The sequence below is a fragment of the Musca vetustissima genome, unplaced genomic scaffold (genome assembly GCF_032173495.1).
Source record: "Musca vetustissima isolate MV318-11 ecotype Yass unplaced genomic scaffold, APGP_CSIRO_Mvet_v1 utg3796, whole genome shotgun sequence".
Taxonomy (NCBI): domain Eukaryota; kingdom Metazoa; phylum Arthropoda; class Insecta; order Diptera; family Muscidae; genus Musca; species Musca vetustissima.
Window position 1 is genome coordinate 336208 of NW_026882937.1, and position 21588 is coordinate 357795.

The 21588-nt window shown below is 31.7% G+C and overlaps 2 protein-coding genes across 3 annotated transcripts; one reads left to right on the forward strand and one right to left on the reverse strand.

Moving 5' to 3' along the window:
* Window positions 1–4747: 4747 nt before the first annotated feature.
* On the reverse strand, window positions 4748–11180 carry LOC133329660 (ferritin heavy chain). Its single transcript, XM_061538138.1, has 3 exons — window positions 11051–11180; window positions 5099–5376; window positions 4748–5020 (listed from the first exon to the last, which is right to left on the reverse strand). Exons 1-3 carry the CDS (start codon window positions 11118–11120, stop codon window positions 4751–4753), a joined length of 618 nt encoding a protein of 205 aa, XP_061394122.1. The 5' UTR covers window positions 11121–11180; the 3' UTR covers window positions 4748–4750.
* A 6131-nt stretch (window positions 11181–17311) lies between these two features.
* Window positions 17312–21162, forward strand: LOC133329659 (ferritin light chain). 2 transcript variants are annotated; one of them, XM_061538136.1, is made up of 2 exons: window positions 17312–17457; window positions 20585–21162. In XM_061538136.1, the coding sequence occupies exons 1-2, from the start codon at window positions 17346–17348 to the stop codon at window positions 21142–21144; spliced, it is 672 nt and encodes a 223-aa protein (XP_061394120.1). In that variant the 5' UTR covers window positions 17312–17345; the 3' UTR covers window positions 21145–21162. The 2 variants fall into 2 exon arrangements, with proteins under 2 accessions (XP_061394120.1, XP_061394121.1); XM_061538137.1 differs by lacking the exon at window positions 17312–17457 and adding an exon at window positions 17880–17910.
* The last annotated feature ends 426 nt before the right edge of the window (window positions 21163–21588 follow it).

A 21588-nucleotide genomic window follows, 5' to 3' on the forward strand; every position in this document is an offset into this window, starting at 1 on the left:
GACCAAAACACCAATAAGCGTGGATTTTCAAAGGATATTTTTTTCAAGGACCAAAACACCAATAAGCGTGGACTTTCAAAGAATATTTTTTCAAGGAACAAAACACCAAGAAGCGTGGATTTTCAAAGAATATTTATCAAGGATCATGAGACCAATAAGAGTGGATTTTTTAAAGAATATTTTTTCAAAAACCATGAGACCAATAAGCGTGGATTTTTTAAAGAATATTTTTTCAAGGACCATGAGACCAATAAGCGTGGATTTTTTAAAGAATGTTTTTCAAGGACCATAAGACCAATAAGCGAGGATTTAAAAAAAAATAAAGGACAATGAGACCAATAAGCGAGGATTTAAAAAAAAATAAAGGACAATGAGACCAATAAGCGTGGATTTTTTAAGGAATATTTTTCAAGGACCTCAAGACCAATAAGCGAGGATTTAAAAAAAAATTAAAGGACAATGAGACCTTCAAGCGTGAATTTTTTAAGGAATATTTTTCAAGGACCTCAAGATCAATAAGCGAGGATTTAAAAAAAATTAAAGGACAATGAGACCTTCAAGCGTGAATTTTTTAAAGAATATTTTTCAAGGACCACAAGACCAATAAGCGAGAATTTTTTAAAAAAAAATGTTTAAAGGATATTTTTTCAAGGACCAAGACACCAATAAGCTTGGATTTTTTAAGGAATATTTTTTCAAGGACCAAGGCACCAATAAGCGTGGATTTTTTCAAGGACCATAACAACAATAGGCGTGGATTTTTAAAGAATATTTTTTCAAGGACCATCACAACAATAGGCGTGGATTTTTAAAGAATATTTTTTCAAGGACCATCACAACAATAGGCGTGGATTTTTAAAGAATTTTTTTTCAAGGACCATCACAACAATGGGCGTGGATTTTTAAAGAATATTTTTTCAAGGACCATCACAACAATAGGCGTGGATTTTTAAAGAATATTTTTTCAAGGACCATCACAACAATAGGCGTGGATTTTTAAAGAATATTTTTTCAAGGACCATCACAACAAATAAGTTTTGACTTTTTCAAGGACCATCACAACAAATAAGTTTTGACTTTTTCAAAGACCATGAGACAAATAAGTTTTGACTTTTTCAAAGACCATGAGACCAATAAGTTTGGACTTTTTAAAGAAACTAACATATCAATATTGGTATATATTTTCTTCTATTTTTTTCTTTACCTAACATTTAACCCCTTAACACAACTTAACATCCAATAGGGGACAAATTTTATGTTAGCAAATGAATAAAACACCAAAAAATAAACACCAAAACCAACAATTTATTTTCGTTTGTTACACTTTGACCATCATCGTCAACAACGAAACAAAATGTTATTTAAACTTTTGTTTTGACAAGAGATTGTCCTGCAACGTGTTTTTTGCTCCTGCAGCATCACGACGTTTTGGTTTATGGCGACATTTGACAGTTGACATTTTGGATCATTAATCTTAAATATATCACAACAATTGCTCGTAAATTTGGCACCCGCCGTTTGCCCAGCATACGAAAACGTTTTTTGTTAGTGGTGGTAACCGTGAAAAAAACGGATTCCCAAATATTCACAATTTCATGGTTGGGCTTTCAACACGTTCGTTATTTTATGCATGCATCACATCGCATCGTATCGCATCAGATAGACAGATAAATATTCGCCGCCATTAAGTTCGGCCATCAGACGACATGAGAGTACAATGAAACTTGCATATCCATGAAGTGTTTTCTTTTTATTGTCCTTTTTTTGAAGATATCAAAAAAACGGGAAAGATTTATTTGCAACAATAATTTGTTGTGGCTATTTTTTGTTTAATTTTTTGTGCGGATACGCTTCGTCTTTTATTTCATGGTGTATTATTAAAAAAGTTTTATTATCTCCGCTCTTAATAAAAACTTCAAAAATGTCATAGTTCTGATAGATTACCAAAAGAAAAATTAATATTTTTGGAATAGATAATTGTTGAACTATAAATGGATGGTTGAAGAATATTTGTTTAAGCACCAAAAAACAATAAGTCTGGATTATTTTAATCACCAACATAGGCAACGATTTTTTAAAGACCAACAGAGTCGTGGATTTTTTAAAGAATATTTTTCAAGGAGCAGAAAACCAATAAGCGTGCATTTTTTGACGAATAATTTTCAAGGACCAGAAGACCATTAAGAGTTTTTAAAGAATATTGTGGATTTTTTAAAGAATATTTTTTTCAAGACCAGAAGACCATTAAGCGTGGATTTTTTTAAAGAATAGGTTTCAACGTGGATTTTTAAAAGAATATTTTTTGAAGGACCAGAAGACCATTAAGCGTGGATTTTTAAAAGAATATTTTTTCAAGGACCAGAAGACCATTAAGCGTGGATTTTTAAACGAATATTTTTTCTAGGATCAGAAGACCATTAAGCGTGGATTTTTTTTAAGAATATTTTTTCAAGGCCCAGAAGACCATTAAGCGTGGATTTTTAAACGAATATTTTTTCTAGGATCAGAAGACCATTAAGCGTGGATTTTTTTAAAGAATATTTTTTCAAGGCCCAGAAGACCATTAAGCGTGGATTTTTAAAAGATGATTTTTCAAGGACCAGAACACCATTAAGCGTGGATTTTTTAAAGAATATTTTCAAGGATCAGATGACCATGAAGCGTGGATTTTTTTAAAAAACCTTTTTCAAGGTCCAGAAGACCATTAAGCTGGATTTTTTAAAAATTATTTTTCAAGGACCAGAAGACAAGCGTGGATTTTTTAAAAATTATTTTTCAAAAGAATATTTTTTTAAAGAATATTTTTTCAAGGACCAGAAGACCATTAAGCGTGGATTTTTTAAAGAATATTTTTTCAAGGATCAGAAAACCATTAAGCGTGGATTTTTTAAAGAATATTTTTTCAAGGACCAGAAGACCATTAAGCGTGGATTTTTTAAAGAATATTTTTTCAAGGACCAGAAGACCATTAAGCGTGGATTTTTTAAAGAATATTTTTTCAAGGACCACAAGACCAATAAGCGTGGATTTTTTAAAGAATATTTTTTCAAGGACCACAAGACCATTAAGCGTGGATTTTTTAAAGAATATTTTTTCAAGGACCAGAAGACCATTAAGCGTGGATTTTTTAAAGAATATTTTTTCAAGGACCAGAAGACCATTAAGCGTGGATTTTTTAAAGAATATTTTTTCAAGGACCAGAAGACCATTAAACGTGGATTTTTTAAAGAATATTTTTTCAAGGACCAGAAGACCATTAAACGTGGATTTCTTAAAGAATATTTTTTTAAGGACCAGAAGACCATTAAACGTGGATTTTTTAAAGAATATTTTTTTAAGGACCAGAAGACCATTAAACGTGGATTTTTTAAAGAATATTTTTTTAAGGACCAGAAGACCATTAAACGTGGATTTTTTAAAGAATATTTTTTTAAGGACCAGAAGACCATTAAACGTGGATTTTTTAAAGAATATTTTTTAAGGACCAGAAGACCATTAAACGTGGATTTTTTAAAGGATATTTTTTACCAATGACCAAAATGATGTGCATTTTTTCAAGAATCAACATACCAATGACCAAAAAGATGTGCATTTTCTCAAGTATCCATTGAAGTATCCTTAGGTATGGTTTTTCTATAAAAAATATATATTTTTTTAAATTATTTGTTCAAGGACCCACGGGCCAGTAAGCCTGGTTGTTTTAAGAATATTTTTCAAGGACCAAAAGGCCTGGTTGTTTGAAGAATATTTCATCGAAGACCTATATGCCAATCTTTTTTGGACTATCAGATATTTGTTATATTTTTCGAATACTACTAGAACAATAAAAATTATGTTTTAAAAAATGGAAACGATTTATTTTTTATTTTTATAATTTAATTCATTTATTTATTGTAGCATAATTGACGAATAATAAAATAATATTATTTATAATGATAGATAACACATACATTACTATAAGTATGCCTTTATTTTCTAAAACTAAAATCATTACTTCATATTTATAATTTCTGTGTAAATGACGCGACAAGCCATGACGACATTGTCGATTTGAATGTGATTTATTTTGAATTTATAATTTTTGCGTTTATTGGGGAAAATTTATGATTCACTTAAAATTTATAATGGCTGTCCCATACGAGCAGTTGTAATCCATGTGAAATGATAAACAAACAAAAAAAAATAGAAAACAAAACAAAAACTTATTAATAAGTAAATAAATCATCACAAAAAGAATTAACGAAGACTTTTGTTGCATGGAGGGTGGTGGTTGGTTGGTTGGCTAGCTTGTGTCTCATGGAAATATATTTTTTTTAATTAAAGATAAGCGATGATTCCATTTAAAGCCAACCAATAAAACATACAATGTGTGGAAGTAATGATGTTAAATGCAAAGAAAAAGAAGAAATTTATAATAGCAGTGAAAAAAGTGTTAGAAAAATTATTATAAATTTTGAAACGAAAACTAAAGCCAATAACCTAACCTTTATGAAAAAAATTTGTAGAATAAAAAGAAAACAAAATGTGTGTATTTTTTTTTCAGATAATTTAAAGCAATAAACAATACTTTTTTGTGTATATATTTCTAATTTAATATTTTAACATATGGATTTAGTAATTAATTGAAATAAAAGCACAGCTATAGAATGTTCTTTGACAATAGTTTATAATAATTTAGTAAACAAAAAATCTCATGGCTGTTAAGATGAGTGTGCTTCCATCACGTTTCCAAAATACGAAAAGGGGAAATTTACAAATCCTTGTCGAACAAGAATTCACCCAAAGCACCATGGTTGGTCATCATCTTCTTGAGAGTGCTCAATTTACCAGCCAATTCACGTTGTCCGTGCAATTGTTCTTCCAAATAGACACCGGTCAAGTAGTCAACCAAATGATAGTAGTTGGGCTTCTTTTCACAGGTGGCAATCAATTTGCGAATGGACTTGGTGACTTCGGTTTCCAATTTCAAGGCATCTTCCAAGGCTTCAGCACCAGATTGCCATTCGTCCTTGGAGACAGTCTGTAAGGAAAATGAGAAAAAAAGAAAACACAAATATGTGAGTAATTTTTTTGCGTTTAGAAAAAGTTTTTTACTTACGGGAATGGTGATCAAGTCGGTAACACGATCGGTCAATTGACCACGCATGGTCAAGTATTCAATCAATTTAGCACCATGTTCACGTTCTTCCTTGGCAGACTTGAAGAACAAATCAGCAAAACCGGGACGATTGACGGTATCACGAGAGAAGTGAGCACCCATGGCCAAGTATTGATAGGAAGCATCGATTTCCTTTTGGATTTGATTACGCATGGCTGTCAAACAGTCACCGCGCAAATCAATCCATTCGGTAGGGATTTCGGGATTTGGTACGGAACCTAAAATGCAATACAAATTGAAAATAGAAAATCAATTAGTAATGGAGAATTTTAAAAGGGATAATGGGAGGTAAAATTTGATAAAAAGAAACAAAGTGTTTTAAAGTGAAAATAAATGCTATGAAGATTCTTTGATTTAAATATCAACGGATTTATATTCCCTTCGGATGTTTTTTGTTTTGTGGTTACTTTTCAAAACCCGTAGAGAAGGATTCATAATGACATTTGGAGGAGACCAAAAAAGCTTTATGTAGCAATTTCTCCAAAAATCATTAATCAATGATTTGAAGTATTTCGTGTAATAAATTTGCAATTATATTGTGGACCTAATTTTCAATATCATCATGAAGATTGTTATGGAATTCCTACAACAATTTGACTCAATTAGGGGATATCTTTATAGGGTAATACATTTTCAAATTTTTAATGAATTTCTAGATTTTTTCTTTAAATTCGATATTCATTCAAGACCTTTTATCTAATTTAGAGCAACAATTTTCCCATTCCCACTGAGAGGCTCACAAAAGAACATCATGCCGAGAACTACTCGGAAGATATTTTATTTCGCAATTTGTTTTTATAATGATTTCACATTCAATTGCCAACTTCCGTTGACATCTAGGGTAAGATTTTGAAATCAATAGAAAAAAGTACGTGGCAGGCTAATCAAAGAAAAAAACATAATAGCCGACAATTAGAATAAACGCAGTAAGGGGGATGATCACAAATCTATGGTCATGGGAAATATCATAGAATAGCATGTCAACGAGGAGGGAGAGATCTTTGTCTATGGGTATTTCAAGATCATTGAACACACAAATCCAAAGGAGGAGTGGTTGATTTTGTTTGTATGGGAATTTCATGATCTTAGAAAAAAATTGAAAAGGGGGGAGGGGTAGATTTTCTCTATGGGAATTTCATAATGTTACAATTATTGAAAAAAGGGAGAGTAGAGAATTTCAAATATTGATGACATACTGAGTGGGGTTGAAATTTCTAATGAGCAGTTATTGCGGGAAAGATTCGTGTGCAAAATATTGACTCAGCTGTAGGGACAGCGATTAGTTTCAAATCACTGTTTTTGGGATATCTTATAGAAATTACATAAAAGACTCAACTGATTACATCGAGGGGACCCAAATTTATTATAGCCTTCAAAAATCGATTATTTTAAAATCACTGATTTTTGGAACTAATCTCTTATAGAGATTTACAACCTGAACTCATTACCTTGAAGGAAAATCATATTTATTATTTTGTCATTATTTTCTGTTAGAGAACTGCTATCAAATTATTCTGTAATATTTGTAGTAGCTACTTCTCACGATTTGAATTTCATAAGATTCATGTGAATTGTTATCATCACATTTGTTTTGGCTGATATGCTGGCTGGCTGCTAGACGACAAGTAGGAAAAACAACAACAAAAATACATCATGGCTGCGGTGATTTTGTTTTGTTTACGTCTATATAATTGTTGTTGTCGAAGGCACATTTGTAGAAACTTGTTGTTGTTGTTGTTGTTGTTTCGATTGATTTCTAGATTATTTGTTTATGTTTGAAATATAAATAAACCGTGTGCAAAAGCCAAGGGGCGAGGGGGAAAGAAAACCGAATACTTAGGGAACTTTTATTCAGAAAATTTGGATTTGTTAGCAACATAGGGGGGCTTTTATTCAAGTATCTTGAATTTGTTTAGTAAGAAGATCGGATGGGATTTTCAGTGCAACTGCACTAAGGTAATAAGAAAGACGATTGTAATTATGTTTTTTTTTAATATTTTTACTATAAATGAAGTTCTGTTCCACTTTCGAAAATTTCTTGATGCTTTATAAGACATAAAATTGCAGTAAAAAATACCTTCAAATTGCCTTCTTCTATTTCCCATATGGTTGAAAAAATCCAATTTGATTTGCTTTATTTTCACAACAAAGACGACAAAAACAATTCAATAGAGTACATTAACCCCCATAGGGAGTACTCTCTATTTATCCATATTAAAAATAAACAATTTAAAAATCTGATAGGCATTGAGGCTTTGTGTACTTGTACTATTGTGAGAATTATTCTTCTTTGTGACACCACAAAAAAAGAGCCATGTGGTTTTGATTTTTTTGTTTCATTCTTTTTTTCTACAATTATTGTAATTTGTTTTTGCTGAGACATCACAAAAAAGTAATGAAAACGAATCTCTGGCCGTGTGCAAAAACAAAACCCTATTGCAAAGAGACAACAACAAGGGGGATCTCTCGAATTCTCTCGAAATACATTATGAAATTTATTGTGGGAGTAGTAGAGTCTGGGAGAGAGAGAGAGTTGTAATCAAGACTTGAATTTGATCTTGCTTGTCACATTGCACGTTACTCAGACATGAAAAAAACAAGCCGTGTGCAAAACTCGCCTTGATGGAGAAGAGAGAGAAGCACAAGTCAATGCAGCAATGACATCACATTATGAAATTCTACATAAAAAAGAACACGAGGTCAAATATACGTGGCTTCAAAAAAATATGGGGGGTTTTTGGTGAAAGAAATTAAATTTTAAATGGAAAATTGATGCAAAATATAATAAATAATATTGTATGGATCATATCAGTTTTATAGGAAGGAAAAAATATAACAAAAAATTACCAAAGAATACTAAAGTGTCAATAATGAGAGGGGAGATTTACATCAAGAGGCAATTAGGCAAGAAATTAAAATGATGGCTTTTTGATTATTATGGTAAGAATTGTTTATTAAATTAAAATAAAAATTACTAATAGATGTTTATTTTAGAAAAAATACTTAAATAGAATTTCAAATTCATAAGAGATGCATACCAATTAATTGAGCAAAATTGCACCTAAAGAAATTATATTTTAAGGTATGACTTGAGAGAAGTGACTGTATTAACTTGGATCATGATTACTATGAACTTGGGGCTAAGAGGGTCCTATATAGCAATATGTTTGTATGGACTACTTTTAAAGGAATTTCTGAAAATTGAATTTGAGATCTCCAAGGGGAGAAGGAGAAAAAAAATCAATTGAGATTCTGACTTTCTAAATGTTAAGGTAAGAATTGATTATCAAATTAAAAAGAAAACACTAATTGAAATTTATTTTAGAAAAACTTGAGCAGTTAGAGTTTATAATTACGAGTTTTTTGCCACATAAGATCACTATAATATGGGGACTTCCCCGCAAATTAGTAGATCAATGCCAAGGTTTACAGATTATATGTTTTGTTTCAGTGGGGAAAAGCCCACAGAAGGTCACGAATTAATTATGAAATCATTTTTGTATAAACAAATTAATCATCAAAATGTTAAATGATTTTAATGAGGGAAATGCCCTATCCACTTTATAAAATTTATGACTATAACTTCTACACTGATCAAGTTAATTTCTGCTTTATTAAATATCTTCCTAGGGGGGTTTATAATTTTAAATTTAATATCTGGTCTCACTATGGCCTAATAAGGTTAACATTTAATTTTGGCAAATAGATCAGGGAAAATCTGCACATTTCGAAAAATGGGAAGACAGAAAAAATTTCATGACAATACCTTTATCCTTGTTAAAAGGACCGATAAATGCTAATTCTGAAATAATTCTCCTCCTCCTCCTGTGAACATTTTGGTTATATAAAGAACAGTTTACATCGTGGCCTCATTTAAAATTTATTCGAATGGTTTGTATAGTGGTGCTACTTAACATGCGACCTGTTCATCCTTTGCTGATATTCTTTTTTTAATTTATATGATACATAATGATCTAAGTTCAGGGAAAGCCATCTCACCTCACTCCATAAAAATTGAATTGGCGACTGAAAAATGCTGCCCTCGCAAGCAGAAGGTTCGATAGAACCAATAGTTTGAGTTCCGTCCATTATATGGACTATATTTAAATTTTATTCTAATGTACGCCCAGAGGGGTTATTTTGAGGTTCAACTTGAAACTTAACCAAACGTTGGTGGAATTTTCTTTTGAATTTATTCTAATTCGAGGCACAGATTGTAAGTCGTTCCCAAATTTAAAATACAAGTTTTTTGAGGTTGTTTCCTAAGGATCTGTTCAAAATTATTCAAACATTTATAGGATGTTAATATTCCGAAGAAATTGGAATTCCATGTAAAGTTCATATTCCCAAGGTATTGGTCCTTTTATTCTACTATTCACGGGGAAATAATATTGAAGAAAGTTTGGGCATATATTGAGTGAGTGTACATTTTATGACTAGAGAGCTTCAATTTCATGCTCTTCACAACAATCCTCAATATTGCCTTTAAGGTCCCTAATAATTATTCCCTTAAAACTGGTCTTTAATAAGAAACAAAATAGAATTCCATTAATAAAATTTTAATATGAACTAATAATTCAAGAAATTATTTCTCCACATAATAATATTTTCAATTTGTTTCTTTCTTATGCCCTGGATATTCATCTTCAAATTTATGAAACTGAAATCATACTGTTTTCTAAATATTGAATAATGTAATCGCCTTTACATAATCTATGACGCATTTTGTCCACTATATTATGCTGTTGGATTAGCTCCAAAGTTCGACTTCAAAAACAGACAAAAAAATATTACCAATAACAACAAAACAAAGGAAATAGGAAGTATGGACAAAATGAAAAGAAAAAAAAAAATAAACAACAAAATCAAAACAATGGGGCTGTGTGCAAAATATAACAGAGTGTAAAGAAGAGAGTACAAAAATTACAATTCTTCCCTGACAACAAAATTAACAGTTCTACACAGAAAATAGAGATAACAGTAAATTTACTTTGTAATAACAGGCAAATGTTCTGTTACAGAGTAAGATAACATTGCATGTTAATGACAACAGCCCATGTAATAATAATTTACAATTATGTATATTCTAATAACAAGCCAATGTTCTGTTACAGAGTTCTATAAAACTGTCTGTTAATAACAACAGCCAATGTAAAAACAATTAACATTGCAAATGCATGTTAAAGTCCATAACAACATTTTGTTACATTTTCATGCTGTGTTTTGTTACACTTTCACTTTTTTCTTTGTCCTACATTTGTTTTGTTATGGAAAAAATATACGAAAATGTAGCAATCAAAAATTTTAACAAAACTTATGCAAAAAAGCATTAAGCAATAAGTATAACGGTCGCTAAACAAGTTTTGTTTTGCCTAAACTAATACTCTCTTCTCCCAACGGGGTATTCATTCAATGACGTTTAAGGTTTGTTGTTGAGAAGCTGCGGTAATAAAATACCGGTTTGGAAAAAAACAAAAAGAAAGCAAATAAAAAAAACTCTAGGTCAACTAGGGAATGATAGATGAAAACAAAATTTAAAAACAATAAATTTGGCAACTGTATACTATTAACAGACCTACCGAGGGCCACCATGACTTAACAGAAAATATAAACAGAGAGCGACCAAGAAACAAAACAAAACTCTGAGGGAGAAATGTAGACATTTCAAAACAAAGAGTAAAACAAAATTCCAATTATGTATGTGCTCAGCTCTTTGTCTTGTTTACACAATTTGTTTTCTGTATGTATGCCCATTTATTTCTTAGAATTTTTCTTTTCAAAAAATATTCTTGAAATAAATGCGCATTTTTTCACTAATTTAAAGAATTTAAAACACCTTGCTCACAATTAAATTTCAAATAAAATAGGAAAAAATATATGGTAAATACTTACATTTAAGTTCGCCAAAGACAGCTGGGGCCACAACAGCCAAGACGCAAAATCCAACCAAGAATTTCATCATGTTGCTTGCTTTGTTGTTTTGTCTTTTCTATGCTAAAATCACAGTTAAAATTTTGGTATATTTTTATTTCACTGATAGAAGAAGTCTTCGTTTAGAATATCTCACTTTGCTAGATGCACAAAAGAAAATGAATTGATTTGGTCAATTGTTCCACAATTAAATACGAAACGCAAATTTTTGTGACTGGAAATCAACTTCACACGTTATATGGACAGATTACGACGAAGTAATCTGAGCTTTTGTGATTTGGATGTTCCGTTTTAGTTTTTGTTGTTGTAGTTTATGGAAACTGTCAAAAAAAACCTTTATACGCACTGGTATAGAAGGCGACCGTAGTAATTGAGTTGATTTAATTTGAAGTACCTTTGACAATTGAAATCTTTTTTACTTTATTATTTGCCTCAGTTTATATGAGGTGGTATTATTTATTTCTTCTTTGTTGTTTTGCTACTGAGCGTACACAAATGTGAACTGTTCGATACTGAGGCGGTGTTAAACACTTTTAAATATGCCAAACATAGCAGGCCGAACGAACGAACACAGCCCCACACCAATATTGTCGTTGACAGCAAAACTAATCTTTCTCTCTCTCACTGTATGATAGACTGGCTCTCAGTTGTTGTTGCCACTCAACCACTCTCTTGCACACACAAAGGGGGGACATCTAATAACTTTCTTATCACTATTTTCTGTGTGTTTTACACAAAAACCAATATGTCGTCCTATGGCAGAAATTTACTTGATAATTCCGCAAATCGGCACGTTTAAAAGACAAATCGGAAATTTTTTTTTTATTTGCTACTCATCAGCAATAATAATACAAACGTCCACAACAACAACAAATTGTTGCACTCTGCACTCAGTTTTGTTTTTGTACTCCATAGAAAATTCATATTGCAATATGGCTGACGTATTGCCTCTTTTCACTCCCCGAAGACAACAGCTGTTCTTTGTTTTTGCTTTGAAAATTCCATAGCATTGCACAGCAGGCCATGTGTGTTAGAGTTGCCATAACACTGTGATATGTGATGATGATATCTACTGTGAAGTACTTAACCTACACTGATAAGAAGAATGAATTGTTGTTAGTGGCATATATTTAAAGATGGCTGGCTGTCTAAAAACAAACAAGAAGGATTTACAATTGTGATGACTGCAAAAGACACGTCACAACAATATTGTATGTAAATTGACACATCATTATTAGTAGAATTAATCGTCATCATCGTTGATAGCTACTAATTTTTGTCACATTTAACAGTTATTTTCACACTGCACGTAATTTATGGTATTAATGAAATCAAAAACGTGATATTGATGACATACCATAAGCTTTTGTTTAAAGAATTAAATAACTCTTAATGTTAAATATTTTTGGCATTTTTAATAATTAGTGTTATTTAATATTGACATAATTTGATGTTTTACAAAAAACGTGATCACTAACATGAATATTTTTCTTTGTTACTAGGGTCACTTACCCATGATTAATTTTTTAAAATTATTTCACCATAAAAATTGTCACAATAGGGATTTTCCTCATCAAAACTTACTTGGTAACAACATTTTTAAATCGAGTTATACTGGCTCCAGTGATAATGCTACTTTGTCTTTTTTTTTACTTTAGCAACGTTATATGAGTGTGAAATATTTGACATTCTCTCTAAGTAAGAACTTTTCGAAATGTAAAAATTACGAAAAATGCTCCAAGATGTGAATCTTTGTTAATCATTTTCTGGATATTTTTAACCTTAGGTTTGTTTTAAATCCCCTGACATCGATCTGTAGCTTACGACATTCAATTTCCATTCCTCCTAGTGAAAGAAATTATATAGAAATTTGGTATTACACATATGCATAGCGACGCATAACTAATACAGTTCTAAAATTTTCGTGTTAAGAATATATTTTAAACCAGGCCGGCAAGTGATCTAACGGTTCCTATATACATATATTCATAGATCTAAAGTTATAATATTAATAGGACACAGAACACACATATTAATAATCTACATGTAATCTACCAAACTTTTTTAGTTTGCCTACGAATCATTGTTTTTACTAAAGTACTTTGCAGTGCCCATTGCAGCTGGAAAACCAGTAGACCGATCTTGTACTGGAAGCAGTAGAAGGAGTAGGCTTACACACGTTTTTTTTTTAATATCAGGTTGGGGAAAAAGAAATCCATTATTTTACGACGGCGGATGGCTGTACTGATAGATTTCTCGTAAAGTATCGATTAAACAATTTCAGATTTATGCTCGTTGCAAGGGTGGCATTTTGCAGTACAAAAAAAAAAAAAAATATTTTGCTGTTGGTGCATTCAGTTGTTAGTTACATGGTGTTAAAAATGGAAGTGAACAAAGAGACATTTTACAGTTTTTCTTTGAAAAAGGCGAAAATGCAAGCTAAGCGGATAAAATTGTGAATGTTGTTTATGGTTCCGATACTGTAACAGCCAATTATATGCAATTTTGGTTTCGTAGATTCCGTTCAGCAACTTTTGATGTTAAATATGCATAAATCGGAGAAATGATCGAAGTTGACCGGTTAGCAGCCGTAACATCGCCCAGGAGCTAAAAATCCACCATAAAACTGTTTTAAACAATTTACAATTGACCAGAAACGGACAGAATTGGCCAACAGGAGAGGTGTCGTGTTCCACCAGGGCAACGCTAGGCCGCACACATCTACAGTGACTCGCCAGAAACTTCGAGAGCTTGGTCCGGACCAATACAGATGCAAAATTTGGTTCAAAGTGGATATTTCCTTCGCATGATTTTGTAAAATTATTTTCAACAAAATTTTGAACATTTCGTGAGAACGGTATCAGAATGTGTGGTCCGATATTTGCCATCTGCGTACTCGATGTATGTCCGTCTGTCCATTATAATTTTGATCAGTTATGGATCAATCTTCACGAGATTGTGCATATAGGACAGCTTGGTAAAGATCGGTTAATATTTAAGGGGATGAAATGGACCAAAAAATTGATTTTTGACTGTTTTTCTAATCGCTACAGGTCCGCAATTATGGCTCAAACATCGCCAATTTTTACATGGAGAAGGGGATCGTGCCAAAGAATAAGCATGCCTGTTTTGATAAAGATCGATCAATATTTAGCGCGCCAAATGGACCCTGACTTTTGTGTGAAAAATGACGTATGTATTATATGGCATACATATTTACTCCTGAAAGGCATATATCCGAAAAGTTGATAGTATATTCAAGAGGATTGGCTAATTTTTAAATTAATACCAATTATATTATCTTGTATGTACACGGATGTGGGAGTTACACTTAAATATTTACCGTGTCTACATATTCAGGGATTATTTAGTAACCCATTATCAAAGTAGAGAACAGAAATATAGCGCTGATCCCTTTGAAATTTTTCATTGAGTTCCTGTTATGTTCAAGGAAAACACCTACAATTTTCGATGATAATAATAATAATAATTTTGGGATGAAAAGGACCGAAAACTTAATTTTTGTATGTTTTTTTCGAGTCGATCTATAGGCCACAATTATAAGCCGTACATCACAACACAACCCACGGTAAAGGGAATCTGGGCGAGTAATTAGAAGGGCTGTACTAAATAGTAATATTCGGAACATATGTCAGAATAAGGAACCTCTAATCTGACAAGAGTGTGCAAATATTACTAAATATTGCCAAGGCCAATGCAATGAGATAAATTTTTAAAATATATTAGTTTTTGTAATGAAACTTCCCTTAAAGATTTCTCATTTGAGAAATTGATAATGACAACCCTTGTTAACATGGAATTCATATATCAATTTCGAATAAAATGAAAAATAAATTCCACAAAATTTTATGTGTGTCGATTGGCATGTTTTCAATAAATTAAACAAAATATATTTTCTAAAGCTGAAATTTGCTCTCAAGATTTAACAATTATTGTTACAACTTATATTTATATGTTTTAGAGGCAGGGAACTACAAAATATATATAAATATAAATTATTTAGCAATTTCAAGATATTTTCATTTAAATTTTGAAAGCTGAATACTGTCAAAAGCATATTTATGAATAAATTGTGAACATATGATTGCATAAGACTACCTTGTATAGTTATGCCATGAATCATATGAGGCAAACATGGAAAACTGTTTTGCAGTTAGAAACAAAAAACTAAAAAAATAGTACGCTGTTTTTATTTTTCCACCGTTGTATATATCTGACTATATTTTTAGAATTTGAATAGGGATTTTGTTTTTGGAGTGTACAAGTCAATATCTTGCAATAATTTAAAATTCGAAAGTTTTTTTGTGTGTGTTTTTTACAATTACGAGAAAAATTCAATATAGTTACGAGCATTGTACAATTATACAAGGTATATCAACTTTTGTCACCAAATAGAAAATACAGCTCTACCTTGTGTGCTATTTGGTTGGTGCGTAGGAAATGTCGGATTCTTAAGTGATTATATAAAACTGCATATCTTTCTTCAAAAGCTGTTTTTTTCAATCAAAGTATGCTCCATTCGCTTCAATACACTTCTCCCAACGAGATTTTGAAGCGTAGATGCCTGTCTTAAAAAAATTTTGGTCTTTAGAATAAATAAACTCTAATATCGAGCTTTTTAGACTGTCTTCATTTTCATAGTGTTTACCCCTTAAAAACAGTTCTACATGATTGAAAAAATGAAAATCCGTCGGCGAGAGATCTGGTGAATATGGTGGATGCTGCATACGGTAAGGATCGGAAAGTGCAGCGTTGGTTGAAATCAACATGCTATGGGTACTCATTACAAGACAATACATTGTATAAAAGGTCCAAGATAAAAGCGGAGTTTTACTGCAGAGAGTTATAAAAGTTTTGGGTGTCAGAAAAGTCTGCTAATTATGCTAAACGATGTAGAGGATACTAAGTCCTGTAGACAAATTATTCCATTTCATTTTTTTTTTATATTTATTGCGTAGTAAGTCAAAACCAGGGGCTTAATTCTACTTTTATGAAAAAATATTTAAAGGAAAATGATAAAGGCAAATTAACAACTTTTTAAGGAAAACGAGTTTCCATTTTAAATTTGCAGAAAACTAGAATTGAAGCTCAACACATGCGTCATTTTGTAATATTTTCCTAATTGCGATTTAGGATATTTCTAGAAACTATGACGAATTTCCTTTTTTACATACATTCATTTATCACATGCAAAAACCACATACATTACGAACAGACGCCATATTGCCTATGCGATTTTAATTTCAATTTGTTGTTTTTGCAATTTGCCTGTCACTTGTTGTTATGTTCCAGAAAATACCATCACAGTTATTTAGTGGGGGAATCAATTTATCACGACGTTGAAACCAATTGATTGACAATAAAATCATGTGTACGACAAACTACGTAATAACGTTATCAAACGAGAAAGAGCGACAACCCTGCAAAGAAAACAATAACAAAGACTAATGTGTTGTTTTTTGTAACGGTATGATTCACTACGTAGTGAATATTTCGCACTCCAAAGGCAAAGCAGGGCTACTGTGTGCACACAACAGCAAACCAAAACAAAAACAATGGACGCCATATTGATTCGTTTGAGAAACAGAGAGAGAGTGGATTATTTTGTGTTGTTGACATACTGATGAGAGTGTGAATGAGTGCAAAACAAAGGCAAACGTCATCTGGGGGACCAAAGCAGCACTACAAGTATCGATTGAGGCAAAGTATAAACAGGCAGTACATAAACGTCAACTCAACGAGTCAGTAACAGACAACAGAAGAAAAAACAAAACAAACTAGAATTATAATAGAACAAGTAAGGGTTTTCACAATATATTTCAAATAAGATTTTGTGTGTGAATTAAAAGATTAGTTAAATTTTTTGAGTTGTGATTTGTATCTTTCAATACAAAGTTTATTTTTTTTTTTGTTGGACAATTGATGTGATAAATTATATAGTGCTGTGTGTGTAGGTGTGTGCATTTCTTTGGTGGAAGACAATTTCAAGAATAATTTTTTTATTTAAAAAGCAATTGCCAGAAGTGGAAAATCATTATTCGTCAATTGTATTCCAACGAAGAAAGCACATAAAGGTGTGAAATATTTGTAGATCAATTATTAATTAGTGAAAATAAATTTTATTGTGAATAGTTGTTATTAAAAATTCCAAAATTAACATTATTTTCTTTGTTTTCTTCCATTCCTTCATTTTGTAGATTTTTCTTGTATACAAAGAAAAAAAAGAGAAACAAACATGAAGTCGTTCATTGCTATTGCTGTGCTCGCCGCTATTTGCGCCGTAGTTAATACCGAGGAAGTCTGTCACAACAACGTTGTCAGAGCTTGTGCCTCTTCCACTCTCTCTGGTAAGTACTTTTGAATTTGATGTTAACATAATTTTATTGTGGAGCGCAATTATGTTAGGATTTTTTTTATTGGAAAAATAATGTAATGCAAAATAATTAACTTAATATTGCTGTAGCTGTTAGTGTGTAACATGTAATGGGAATAACATAACAGAAACATGTCTTTAACATAAATAAACAATTTAACATTCATTACATTACTGTAAATGTAATAACATAGCTAATGTTAACTGCTTGTTGACGACCCCCTGTTATGTTATTCTCATTCGAATACCTACTCTGTTAAATGTTAATCTCTGTAATTTCGTAACATTTTTTAACCAAACAAAAAATATCTGTTTGATTTTTATTCTATTTCTTTTTTATCATTAAAAAAAAACAAATTAAAAAAAACGAAATCATTGAAAAAATTAAAATAACCCAAAGCAATTGCGGGAATGTTTGCTAGTGAAAGTAAGACCATTTGTTTAGAATTCATTAAAGCCATTTTATTAAACTTTTTTTATATTTTCTCGTAGTAGTTTGGCGACAATTACTTTTTCTTTAACAAAGAGCAGGAAGTGTTTGAATATCATTGATCAAAGAAATAGATCGGAAGTCAAGTGTGGGAAACTTCATAAAAAACTGATTTGATTGATAAAGAGGGAACTGAATATAATTAATCAGGGAACTATAGAAGTCAGATAAAGGAAATTTACTAAACATCACGATCTTATAAGAAAAACAAAACTAAAATTAGGGGAATACGCGCTTCCAATTCCAGTAGATAAGGTATTCCTTTTCTTATTTTACTGAAAAAATATAACAACAAATATTTTTCGTTAGATCACAATTAGACCGTTCCCGCATTCAACAACTGCTAACAAATTTTTCAATTTCAAACGAAGACAATTCTTTTTACTGAAGTTTCTTGCAGTTTTTGAAACAGATCAAATATCGGCAATTCTGGTCACAAATTTGTATACGTTTATTGAGGAAACCTAATAGAAGATTGTGGTACTATAGGTCTTGAATTGATCATTTTTTCATATCTATTGAGGGAAAATTATCTCAAAAGGTAGTTTCGACTTTAATATTATCAGTAATATAAATATTTGGAAACGTAAATATGTTCACAAATGCCCCATCAATTTTGGAGATATCTTAATAAGATTTCAAAATCTCTTAGATCTCAATTGAATACAAAAATCGGAGGATTGTGTCGTTTGTATGGTTAGAAAGATGAGGTTCGAGAAGTCTAAGGGATTATAAAAGGGAGTGAAGATTCCTAATATCAAACTAAATCCTTGAAGCCAATAAGGTAATAACAAGGAGCAGATTAGAAGAAATGATATTGCTTTCAGAGTTGGGGTCTTTAGAAAAGACGTATCCTTTACATGTCGTCAGTACAGATCCACATTTTCTACATTTATTTGGTAGTCAAACGAAAATCTTATTCGAATGTTTTGAAATTGATCGGCTACTCTTAATTGTCAGAATTCTGGACGTTTTTTCGGTGTAAATAGTGGCGAGGGTCATATAGATCAGATTCGACAAATCTAGATATGTTGGATTAACGAAGAGAATTTAAGATTGCAAATCTACGAGTTGGCAAAACTTTTCAAAGTTTCAAGCAGCAGAGAGACTATATACGTTTTCAGGACATTATTCAAGGATAAAGTTCAAAATGTTTGCATAGTAAGGCACAGGTCCCTCGTATCAGGAAGTCAAAAACGTTGCAGGGTAGCTGTGAGAAAGTTGCCAATATTTTAACCTAACTGATTTTATGTCGGATAACCGAAGAGGATTATAGTTTGCAAATCCACGAATTGAAAAGACTTTCCAAAGTTTCTTGAAGCAGAGGATATTATTGAAGGGTCATATAAATCCGCTTCAGAAAGTCCTGAATTCATCTCCAAATAATGTTGTAGGGTAACTGTAAGATAGCTAGTAAATATTTTGACCATGACAAGATTTTCAAATATTTTTGGAGCAGTTAGAAGATATGAGTAATTTCCTCGAATTGATCTGGAAATATTTCGTATTACAATCATATTAAATAATTCTAAAAATGTTGAAATTGGCATATAGATCCTCTTTAAGAAACTTTATTTGGCTTAATAGTTTCCAAAGGGAGAACAAAGTCCAGATAAAACAACCTTTGTAGCCAAATAACATTTTAAGATTTCCGGTGAGAGAGGTAGTAAATAATTTAGCCAATCATGACATTTGTTTGCAGTTCGAATGAGATTGAAGGTTGCCTCTTGAGGTCTATGCTTTGGCAAATATTTTCTATTGATCTAAAGAACGACTTGATCTAAAGAAGTTAGTTTGGGCAACGAAAATTGGTACAAGAATTGTTTAGAGACTAGAAAAAATATCATATATGAAAATTATCAACATTATAAAAAAATCATTCTCTATGTATAGGAAATTAGACATTAAAAGTGGTTCTAATTTATACCAACAATTTTAAACATGCTTTTTACGGATTTTTTTGACACTTGCAATTTTTGATATTCAAACAAATAGTGACCCACTGTTCCATATTTGGGGATAGAGCTCATAAAAAGTACCTTCAGATTTAAAGAATATAGAAGACCATATTTTTTACAATTCGGCTATAATTGCCACACAACTTTAAGTTGACTTCTTCATATTCCTAATCGTCAAAATCCGTACTTTATAATTTATTTTTTTTTTTCTGAAAATTCCTGAGATCATGGTCATCCAGAAAAAATCCCATGTTTTCCAAGTCTGTTTTCCGCGATTGCAATCCAAAAAACAGCAACAAATAACTAAACAAATGACAACTAATTAACCTTCAATCTCATTAGGAACATAAAAATGTCTACAACGTAATTTATATAAACATAGTTTACAATCAGCAGCCGGACAACCACAGAGGTGATCTCGATTTATACAGAGATAAGAACGAAACTTTGCTGCTGATACAGCTAAATCAGAAAATTGTCGCAGTTTGAAAAAGTAATTGTCGCCATATTTGTTTAATCAAAAAATGCATTTCTTATTTGTAAAGCTTGTTTTCCACAATCTCTATATTTTTTGTTGTTGTTAAACACAACGCCATAAATTCAAATTTTAATTTGCAATCTTTTTTATTTTCTCTTTTCTTTCCTTGGAATAGGTGCCAATGTTTGCAATGCCCGCATGGGTGGCATCGATCACATCGAACCCGAAGTCCAGGCCTATGTTAACTCTCAATTGACCAAATCCTATGACTACTTGTTGTTGGCCACCTACTTCAACAACTACCAAAAGAATCGTCCCGGTTTCCAGAAATTGTACCAAGGCTTGTCTGACCGCACTTTCGACGATACCATTGCCTTGATCAAGAAATTGACCAGCCGTGGTGGTAAGGTTAACTTCAATACCGTCCACGAAAGTCCCGCTACCGTCTCCAAGGTTCGCATGCAAATGGAAGTCGATGAATTGCACTCTTTGGCCATGGCTTTGGATACTGAGAAGACTTTGAGCGCTGGTGCCATGCATGTTCATACCCGTGCCCTCCACTCGACCGAACGTGACCCTGAAATTGCCCACTACATTGAAGAGAACTTCTTGACCAAGCAAGCTGATACTGTACGCAAATTGTCTGGTTATGCTAACGATTTGTCCAAATTGATGAATGTCCAAGATCCTTCTTTGGCCGTCTACTTGTTCGATGAATACTTGCAAAAGCAATAAATTTGTTAAATAATTTATTTAAATGAAAAACAACAATAACATCGTTTATGCAGTAGAAACCACCACACTAGTAGCAACAAAGAGTTTTTGGAAGGGGAGAGGAATAAAAAAAAACAACAACCAAAAAGAAAAATGGAAAGTGGAGGGTCGCACATCAAACGGAAACAACATCACTACCGAACTTTGTGACCTATTATAACTACTCTTTGTTGAGCATTTAAATAAAAAACAACACAAAATTGTCAATTGATCTGGTTTTTGCTTCGAAAATAAAAACATTACAATTAGAAATTGTCTGAGTATTATATAAAAAAAATCATTCACTATCATTTTTTTTTGTTTATTATAATTAATTTAAAAATATATGATTACTATACCACAAAAACCCCAATAAATTATCTTCTTTTTCCTGGCTTATAATTAGCAATTATCTACAAGCACATA